At 51.3% G+C, this 9,547-nt stretch overlaps 1 protein-coding gene across 2 annotated transcripts; it reads right to left on the bottom strand.

Annotated features, from left to right (window-relative positions):
* Window positions 1-1,929: 1,929 nt before the first annotated feature.
* LOC141998441 (uncharacterized) lies at window positions 1,930-6,987 on the bottom strand. 2 transcript variants are annotated; one of them, XM_074971272.1, is made up of 4 exons: window positions 6,862-6,987; window positions 5,268-5,394; window positions 4,546-4,659; window positions 1,930-4,220 (listed from the first exon to the last, which is right to left on the bottom strand). In XM_074971272.1, the coding sequence occupies exons 1-4, from the start codon at window positions 6,883-6,885 to the stop codon at window positions 2,734-2,736; spliced, it is 1,752 nt and encodes a 583-aa protein (XP_074827373.1). In that variant the 5' UTR covers window positions 6,886-6,987; the 3' UTR covers window positions 1,930-2,733. The 2 variants fall into 2 exon arrangements, with proteins under 2 accessions (XP_074827373.1, XP_074827374.1); XM_074971273.1 differs by having other exon boundaries at window positions 1,930-4,217.
* Window positions 6,988-9,547: the final 2,560 nt, after the last annotated feature.

Below are 9,547 nucleotides of genomic sequence, written 5' to 3'. Positions count from 1 at the left end.
CCTTACCCGAGTGATGGGCAGCTGGGTCCTTGGGAGCCAAATGCCCCTGATGTGTGTGGGAATGAGGAAATGGAGGCGTCTCTGATGCCCACTGTGGGGTTACTTTCATTTGGAGCATTTTCCACACTGAGAACATCTCAGAAGTTACTTCCCAGTGCAGATTTGCAGATGCCTGATACTCCGGGAGCAGCACGCTAAACTTGATCAATTAGGACAAACTGCAAAGCATGGGGCAGACAATCCCCCAAACTGGTGGATATTCCAATACTTAGATTCACCAAACCAGCAACAAAACACCTTCTATGCCTATCTTACTGGTTACCCAGAAGCCAAAACACAGTTCCCTGAAAGCACAGATAGTCAGTTCTTTTTTTCAAGGTCAAAATTTCCTTGTCAAGCTATAGACAAAGTCCACACTCCAGAGAAAATAATAATAAAGAAATCACAACAGTAATGATAATAGATAAATAAAAACATTTCAGGGTTCCATTCGAAAGCACCTGGTTGTCTAGATTTGGCCCATGTCTGCCTATTGACTACCCCTGCATTAAAGACACCCAGCCTTGGGCTCCTGCCCAGACAGCCCAGTTAAATATAATGCGGATTACTGAAAATCTTGTTCATCATCTAAAAAGTTCAGCCAACCCCAAAGGATCGGATACATTACCCAGGAAGTTAAGGAATACTTCAGTTCTTACCCAAATACATGCTTACAGCCGATTCTTATTAACTAAAGTAACACTTATTAAATGAAGAAAAGAGAGAGTCTTGATCATTATACACACAGACATGAATAGAGTCCTTAGGGCAGTTTCACAGCAGAGATGGTGCTTTACAATTGAAGGGTCCTTTTTCGAATCATTTCATCAGGTTCTTGTCCAGATGTGAGCAAAGTATGGCTCGCGGGACCATCCTGCAAGGCCCCCAAGCTCCCGGCCGGGGAAGTAGTCCCCGGCCCCTCCCCTGCTGCCCCCCTCCCCCACAGCCACAGCGCGCCCCACGGGCAGCAAGCTCCTGCCGCTTTGAGCGCCATGGTAAGGGAGCGATGGTGGGGGCAACAGACGTTCGGGGGGGGCGGTCAGGGGACAGGGAACGGTTGGATGGGGCGGAGGTTCTGGGGTGGGGCGGTCAGAGGTCGAGGAACAGGGGGCGTTGGATAGGCATGGGAGTCCCGGGGGGCCTGTCAGGGGGTGGGGGTGTGGATAGGAGTCGGGGCAGTCCGGGGACAGGGAGCGGGGGGGGTGGATAGGGGGTGGGGTCCTGGGGGGCCTGTCAGGGGGTGGGGGTGTGGATAGGGGTCAGGGCAGTCCGGGGACAGGGAGCGGGGGGGTTGGATAGGGGGTGGGGTCCTGGGGGGCCTGTCAGGGGGTGGGGGTGTGGATAGGGGTCGGGGCAGTTCAGGAACAGGGAGCGGGGGGGTTGGATAGGGGGTGGGGTCCTGGGGGGCCTGTCAGGGGGTGGGGGTGTGGATAGGAGTCGGGGCAGTCCGGGGACAGGGAGCGGGGGGTTGGATAGGGGGTGGGGTCCTGGGGGGCCTGTCAGGGGGTGGGGGTGTGGATAGGGGTCGGGGCAGTCCGGGGACAGGGAGCGGGGGGGTTGGATAGGGGGTGGGATCCTGGGGGGCCTGTCAGGGGGTGGGGGTGTGGATAGGGGTCGGGGCAGTTCAGGAACAGGGAGCGGTGGAGGGGTTGGATGGGGGTGCGGTCCTGGGGGGTCTGTCAGGGGGTGGGCGTGTGGATAGGAGTTGGGGCAGTCTGGGGACAGGGAGCGGGGTGGGGTTGGATAGGGGTGGGGTCCTGGGGGGCCTGTCAGGGGGTGCGGTTGTGGTTAGGGCTCGGGGGGGAGTTGGGAAAGGGGGGTTGCATAGGGGGTGGGGTCCGGGGGAGGGCAGTTTGGGGCAGGGGTCCTGGGACGGGGTGGTCAGGGGACAAGGAGCATGGTGGGGTGGATGGGTCGGGGGTTCTGAGGCTGGCAGTCAGGGGGCAGGAAGTGGGAAGGGGCGGATAGGGGGCGGGGGCCAGGCTATTTGGGGGGCACAGCCTTCCCTATTCAGCCCTCGATACAGTTTGACACCCCAATGTGGCCCTCAGACCAAAAAGTTTGCCCACCCCCGTTCTAGTCTAATGTCAAAATCAGGGCAGTTCACTATCAAGGCAGTCCAGATGGGACTGGAGATCTCAGTCTTACGACTCAAACTCCCCCCGAATAAAGCTTGAGAAGATCTGAGAGAAAACGATCAGGTCCCAAGAGTTTTTATACAGATTTCTGCAGCCTCTCAATGGCACGCAGTCCTGGGGTGAAAAATAGGCTTTTGAAATAACCTTGTATTTCCTAAATATCACCGGCAATTAACTACAGGGATTAACAGAAGGTGATTATCCATTAAGCAGTTCATGGACTGTTTACCACAAACTTTAAAGAGACATGCAGACAGGGATATTATTACACCTAAATTTTATCTAAATATTTCCTTTTGATCTCCAAGTTAACAGAATACAGCCCTAGAGAGGAACTGTCTGATTACATTGTTAACCTCTAACAAGACCTAGGTAAACACAGACTCCTACGGTTACCATCTTCCAATTCTTTAGGAATACAAGTTTACATTTCAAAGCTCAAGCTTATAGAACATGCAATGGCCCTAAATACCATTTACACACTTAGAAGCATGTCTCGAAAGGTTGAACCTAGATCAATTAGCCTGCAAGTTGCTTCACCCTTTCTGGCCATGGGTCACAGAAGTTTAAATGCTGTGTGGATTCTCCCATGCTTAATGAGGTGTGATCTCAGTGTGAAACTTTTCCCACAGTCCAAGCACTTATGGGGTCTCTCTCCTGTGTGGATTTTCCAATGATGAACAAGGGATGATCTCCATGTGAAACTTTTCCCACAGTCCAAGCACTTATGGGGTCTCTCTCCTGTGTGGATTCTCCAATGATTAACGAGGCCTGACCTCCATATGAAACTTTTCCCACAGTCCAAGCACTTATGGGGTCTCTCTCCTGTGTGGATTCTCCAATGATTAACGAGGCCTGACCTCCATATGAAACTTTTCCCACAGTCTAAGCACTTATGGGGTCTTCCTCCTGTGTGGATTCTCTGATGTGTAACAAGGCCTGATTTATCTGTGAAACTTTTCCCACAGTCCAAGCACTTATGGGGTCTCTCTCCTGTGTGGGTTCCCTGATGTTTAACAAGGACTGATTTCTGTGTGAAACTTCTCCCACAGTCTAAGCACTTATGGGGTCTCTCACCTGTGTGGATTCTCTGATGTCTTATAAGGTCTGACTTCCAAAGGAAACCATTTCCGCAGCAGAGGCATTTATAAGGTCTCTCTCCTGTGTGGGTTGCCTGATGTGAAACAAGGGCAGATCTCTGTATGAAACTTTTCCCACACTCCAAGCACTTATGGGGTCTCTCACCTGTGTGGATTCTCTGATGTCTTATAAGGTCTGACTTCCAAAGGAAACCATTTCCGCAGCAGAGGCATTTATAAGGTCTCTCTCCTGTGTGGATTCCCTGATGTGAAACAAGGGTAGATCTCTGTTTGAAACTTTTCCCACACTCCAAGCACTTATGGGGTCTCTCACCTGTGTGGATTCTCTGATGTCTTATAAGGTCTGACTTCCAAAGGAAACCATTTCCACAGCAGAGGCATTTATAAGGTCTCTCACCTGTGTGGATTCTCTGATGTGTAACAAGGCCTGATTTCTTTGTGAAACTTTTCCCACAGTCTAAGCACTTATGGGGTCTCTCTCCTGTGTGGATTCTCCCATGTGTAACAAGGCCTGATTTCTTTGTGAAACTTTTCCCACAGTCTAAGCACTTATGGGGTCTCTCTCCTGTGTGGGTTCTCTGATGTCTAATTAGTGCTGACTTCGAGTAGAAAGATTTCCAGCACTTGAGGCATTGAGAGGGTTTCTTGCCTGTGTGGCTTCTCCCATGGTTATTCAGGTCTGAGCGATTAATGAAGCTTTCGCCATGGTCCAAGCATTGAAGGGGTTTCTCTCCAGCGTGGATTGTCTGATGTGTCACAAGGTGTGAGCTCAGAATGAATCCTTTCCCATAGTCGAGGCACCGATAGGGTTTCTCTTCATTGGGATTTCTCTGCTGGGCTGTGGGATCCTTGTGTCCTCCACCACCTATAATAGATTCATCAACTTCCCCAGGAACGTCCTCATGATTCCCATCCTCACTCTCACTCACTCTCTTAGCACCTGCTGGGAGAGAGACAATCCAGACAGGAGTCATCGTGCTGGGGAGAAAGAGGAATAGCACAGAGGGGAAACCCAACACACTAAAGTTGTGAAGAATCAGCGATTGGATTTTGACTCCACATCCCACCCAAACACTCACAGGGAAGGAAAATTGGGAAGGAAGCTCCAGCAGCTCACAGCGTGGGTGGAATGGCGTGAGCGATATCTGCTGACTACGGCCCTGCCCTGGCTGAGATAAGGAAGAACAGAGGGCGCTTACTCACACCACACATTTGGGATTCTCAACTTTTTCCTACATTCACCACATGGTTTCTGTGTCAGTCCTCACCTGTGCGGGTGCCTCTCGGGATCTCTCTTTCCTCACAGGCCTGGAGATCCGGGACCCACAACTCTTCCCCTCGTTCCAGCTGGGCGATCAGCTCAGGTTTGGGAATGCGAAACCCTGCGCAGGGGGTGAAATCAGACCAGATCAGGGTGCATGGAGGATTGAGAGAGAGTCTGTCACAAAGGGCATTCCATGTCCTGGTGCTGTGCTGGGGGAACGTGGAATCCAAGGGGACGGGAACATGGTCACTGAGCCCCCTTGGGAGAGGCAGACATCTGGGGAGGTGAGGGGAATTGTCACGCCCTCACTAGGAGTTTTCAGGATCTGTGCATTCTGCGGACCCTGCTGACAAACACACAGCTCTAGAGTTAAACCCCTGCCTCCTTCTAAACCTGCAGAGCCCAGAGCCCTCCCCATGGCAAGAGCTAGACCCATGGAGGGAGGTGAACAGAGATGCTGTGTGTGAATGAGAAATAATAGACAGGACACTTCATGAGTTCTGCCCCACTGAAAGCTGGGGGTGGGTGGGAATGGTTTTGCATGTCCATTAGGTTTTGACACTGTGGTCCCATTGGAGAGGGTACAGAGATGCAAGTCTCTCTCGCCGCAGCTGTGGACTATGGGACAAATTCTCCTCCAATCTAACTGACCAGGGAAGAACGTAACCAGAGTCAGAAATGCAGGCCCTACACTTTCTAATAACTGAGGGGACGGGAATCGCTTACCCAGCGAGGTCACCGTCTCGTAGTTATCCTGCATGACGTCCCTGTAGAGGGCTCTCTGACCGGGGTCCAGCAGAGCCCCCTGCCCCTGGGTGAAATACACAGCCACCTCCTCGAAGGTCACCGGCATCTGGAACAACAAGAGTCCCCCACTCAGCACCTGCTGCTCCAGCCACAATCCCACTAGTCACGGGAAAGGAAGAAAAAAAAGCTCTGGGAGGGCCAGAGAAGCAGAATCCCTCTCCCACCCTGCAGCAGCCATGTGGCTTCAGGGCGTGGGGAGAAGGTGAGAGCTCCTTGTCCCCCCAGCACACAGAGCAGGGCAGGGTCTTCTCATTTCCCACAAGCCTGCCAGCCACAAACAGAAATGGGAAGCAGAGCTCTGAGCCGGGGACAGGGACAGGAACCCCGACAGCTTCCCTTTGTATTTCACAGCAGCCTCTGGCCAGTGGGGTCAGGCTCCAGCACTGGGAGTCTGGAAAATGTTCCAAGCCCTGTTTCCTGTTTCATAAATGAGGAAAGTTCCCCTGCTGCCAATGGGTCTATTCAGAAAAGCAGCAGGTGTGAAGATGGAGACATGCAGGCCTGGCTGTAAAGGCCGATACGCTAAGAATTTAGGTGTATTCTTATCACTTGGCTAGTTCTAGAGGTGTAAAAGAAAGAATCAAAATCACTGTCTGCGGGTGGAAGGGCCTTCTCTTACTGTGACAGTCTGAGGCCCTGTGCTTAGGCTAAGGCCTTTGGCTAAGCAGCAGAGGCAGCCATAAGCCAGGAAGCGACCGGTCACCTCCTCACATTCCAACCTAGTCACATTGAAATAAGTTGCTATTGGGCTGTTAGGAATACAATCCTGTCCTGATAGTGCCCATCGCCTCCAGAGAAAGGGAAGTGCCTAGAAAATGTAAAAGGAAACTTAGTTTGATAGCATCCTGTCTGGCAAGAACGCACTTATCAATAGCTGGGATGGGAAATCCTCACTTCTGTATTGTTTTGTCATTATAGTTCCCACTTTGCCATTGTTTATTTGGATGGTCTCTGTCTGGTTCTGAGATTGTTTCGTCTGCTGTATAATTAATTTTGCTGGTAAACTAATTAAGGTGGCGCGATATAATTGGTTACATAATCATGTTACAGTATGTTAGGATTGGTTAGTTAAATTTCAGGAAAATGATTGGTTAAGGTATAGCTAAGCAGAACCCAAGTTTTACTATCTAGTCTGCAGTCAATCAGGAAGTGAGTGTGTGGGGGGTGGGGAAATGGGAACAGGGAATGGGGGTGGGGAAACTGGAATCATGTTTGGCTAAGGGCAGGAATGGGAACAGGGACACAGGTGTAAGGCTCTGTGGTGTCAGAGCTGGGAAGGGGGACACTAAGGAAGGAAACTGGAATCATGCTTGCTGGAAGTTCACCCCAATAAACATTGAATTGTTTGCACCTTTCGACTTCGGGTATTGTTGCTCTCTGTTCACGCGAGAAGGACCAGGGAAGTAAGTGGGTGAAGGAATAAGCCCCCTAACAGCAGGTTTATCACACCCTGTTTCCTCCCTGCCTCTCCCTTTCTCCCCTCCCCCCCAGCAGCTCCCTTAAAATCCCCTACCTGAGCTGGCTCCATCACAGCCATTTTCCTTCCCTTTCTCCTGGAAGATGGGTTGATCTGGAGCGAAATCTGGACGTGATTCCTCAGCCTGTCGGGGTGAGAGGGGCGATGGGGGAGGTTTCAGAAGGGGCTTGAGTCCATTTCGCACCCCGATTCCCCCTCAGACTCTTTCCCTTGAGTCAGATGCTCTGGACTTTGCCATGCTGGGAAGAAACCCAGTTAGGTTATTACCACCCAGGCCAGCCCCCTCCCAGGAGAACTGAACCCACCGGGACACTTTGAAACTCTCCCTGTAACAGTGTTTCTGAGCCAAATGCTGGAAAAAGAGCAGAACCAGAGAAGCCACTTTTGGGGATTCCCTCTGACACTGTCCCCAAAGGCAGCGCCTGTCCCCCCACTCTACAAGCAGCGCAGTGATTCCAGGCGGTCAGCAACTGGCTTTTCCTCTCTCAGCTCCTCTCCTTGTGCCCAGGAGAGTCAGTCTGCCCGGGATAATGCAGGGACTGGATCTGGGCAGGTCTGGGAACTTCTCTTCCTGCTGCTCCTTCCAGTCTCTCCACTCTCCCTTTTTATCATCTTCCCTCTCCCTGGAGAACTGGTGACTGCTCCATTGACGTGGGCCTTTGCTCTCCTTCGGGAGATCAGCCACTGACACTACTAACAGGGGTTTGAACCGTAGCAGTATCCATGAGGACAGCAGCTCTGGGACTCACAGACACACGGGGAGCCCCTCTCTCCTGTACTTCAAACTCGCCAGCAGGTCCCTGAAAGGGGCCCTTTGTGCAGAGTCACTTTCCTGCCATGTGGAGGAGCAGAAATTGCTCCCTGTAGGAATTTGCTACTTAGGGTGCGCTGAGCATGCTGACGTGAACTGAGCATGCTCAGTAACATCTGCTGAAGTCACTGCCCTTCACCCTGCCCTTATTACCCATAAGATTCTGCAGACTGTTTTTACAGGGGTTAAAAAGCAGGAAAGGGGGCAAATCGGAGGAGGGAGGTGTTGGCCAGATTCTGAGCAGAGGGCAAAAATTCATTGGTCTGGGGGGTCAAGCAGCTGGAAGCAGGGTTAGGATTGGGGCTGAAGGGCAAAATCAGGGATGGGGGGGAAGGAGCTGGGGTTAAGCCCAGGGGTAAGGCGCTGCCAGAAGGTAACAGAGGGTAAAACCCTGGCAGAGGCAGGGGCAGATGGGGTATGAGTTACCCCGGTGGACTGAGACACCAGTGTTTCCAAAAATAGGGTGTGGGGGAGGGAGAGGGTTTTTTTTATTTCTCCTCTCACAGACAGCTCCTGTCAGCATGGGCTTCCCAGGGCTGGGTTCTTAAAGGCATCCCAATGACTAGCCACTGGAGCTCCTCTCTGTCTGATGTAACCTACTAAGGTGCTGCAGGAGACTTAATTCAGTGAAACAGGGACTTCCCTCCCCCCCCCCGCCCCATTCTTTCCCCGCCCCGCAGTGATCAACCAGTTACCCGCAGTGTTGCCAATTTAGTCATTGGTTGGAAATTGGAATAGAAATTGAAACATTAATGCACACTTTAAAATACACATACAGTGTATGATCAAATACTTGTACCTGAAAGTATAATAGGTTTGAAAAGTCTGAACAAAGACTGGCTTCCTCACACAGCCGTTGTTTTTTCTGACAACGTCGGCACATTGGGTTCGGCAATGTTGGCCAACCTTATCATTTAAAATGATGATTTGTAAGCAAGGTGTGAATGAGCTCTCCCCTGACAGCTCGTGATGAGCCAGGGGTAGGGGGAAGGCTTCAGGACCAGACTGTATTTACATGAACTCACCTACTCTGCCGAGGTATCCACCAGACAGAGCTGTGGGGCCCAAGTGATCAATTTTGCCTGGTGTCGGGAGTTTCTGTACTAAACATTTTTATTATATTATAATTAATTTTTGCATAAGAACGTAAGAACGGCCAGACTGGGTCAGACCAAGGGTCCATCTAGCCCAGTACTCGGTCTTCTGACAGTGGCCAAGGCCAGAGGCTTCACAGGGAATGAACAGAACAGGCAATTATTGAGTGACCATCCCCTGCCGTCCACTCCCAGTTTCTGGAAAACAAGAGGCTCTCAGAGCATGGGGTTGCATCCCTGCCCATCCTGGCTAATAGCCATTGATGGACATATCCTCCATGAATTGATCTCGGTCTCTTTTGAATCCTATTCTAGTTTTGGCCTTCACACCCCCCACCCCGGCAAACAGTTCCAGAGGTTGACTGTGTGTTGTGTGAAGAAGTCCTTCCTTTTGTTTGTTTTAAACCTGCTGCCTATTAATGTCATTGGGTGACATTGTTCTTGGTTACGTGAGGGAGCTTATTCACTTTCTCCACACCAGTCAAGATTTTATAGACCTCTATCATATCCCCTCTTAGTCCTCTCCTTATGCGCGTGTGAAAGGACGTCCTCTTTCCTCCTCTTTTTCTTATCTGTCTCAGGGGTCTCCTGCACCACTGTAGCCAGACAGCCAGCCCCCCCCCGCCCTCAGACCAGCATTGCTGGGAACACACGGGAGCCAAAACAACAGGGCACTTAACATAAATTCCAGCACAGCCTTTGAAGCTGTGAGAAGCACAGGTGTGCTGCTACAATGTGCCTCTGGGAACATATACAACGATTAGGCTCACAGCAGACAGAGAAGCTGTGACAGACATGGCTCTTAGCCCCTACTAAA

This window comes from Natator depressus, chromosome 14, assembly GCF_965152275.1.
Source record: "Natator depressus isolate rNatDep1 chromosome 14, rNatDep2.hap1, whole genome shotgun sequence".
Taxonomy (NCBI): domain Eukaryota; kingdom Metazoa; phylum Chordata; order Testudines; family Cheloniidae; genus Natator; species Natator depressus.
This window is presented reverse-complemented; position numbering and strand designations above follow the sequence as displayed.

Bases quoted from the DNA above. Each gene is read 5' to 3' on its own strand.
- LOC141998441 (XM_074971272.1), bottom strand. From the start codon at position 6,885: ATGGCTGTGATGGAGCCAGCTCAG. The intron at 4,660-5,267 runs GTAAGCGATTCC...CCCCCTGCGCAG, and splicing joins CGAGACGGTGACCTCGCTGG to GGTTTCGCATTCCCAAACCT. The intron at 4,221-4,545 runs GTGAGGACTGAC...TCTCTCTCCCAG, and splicing joins CCCGAGAGGCACCCGCACAG to CAGGTGCTAAGAGAGTGAGT.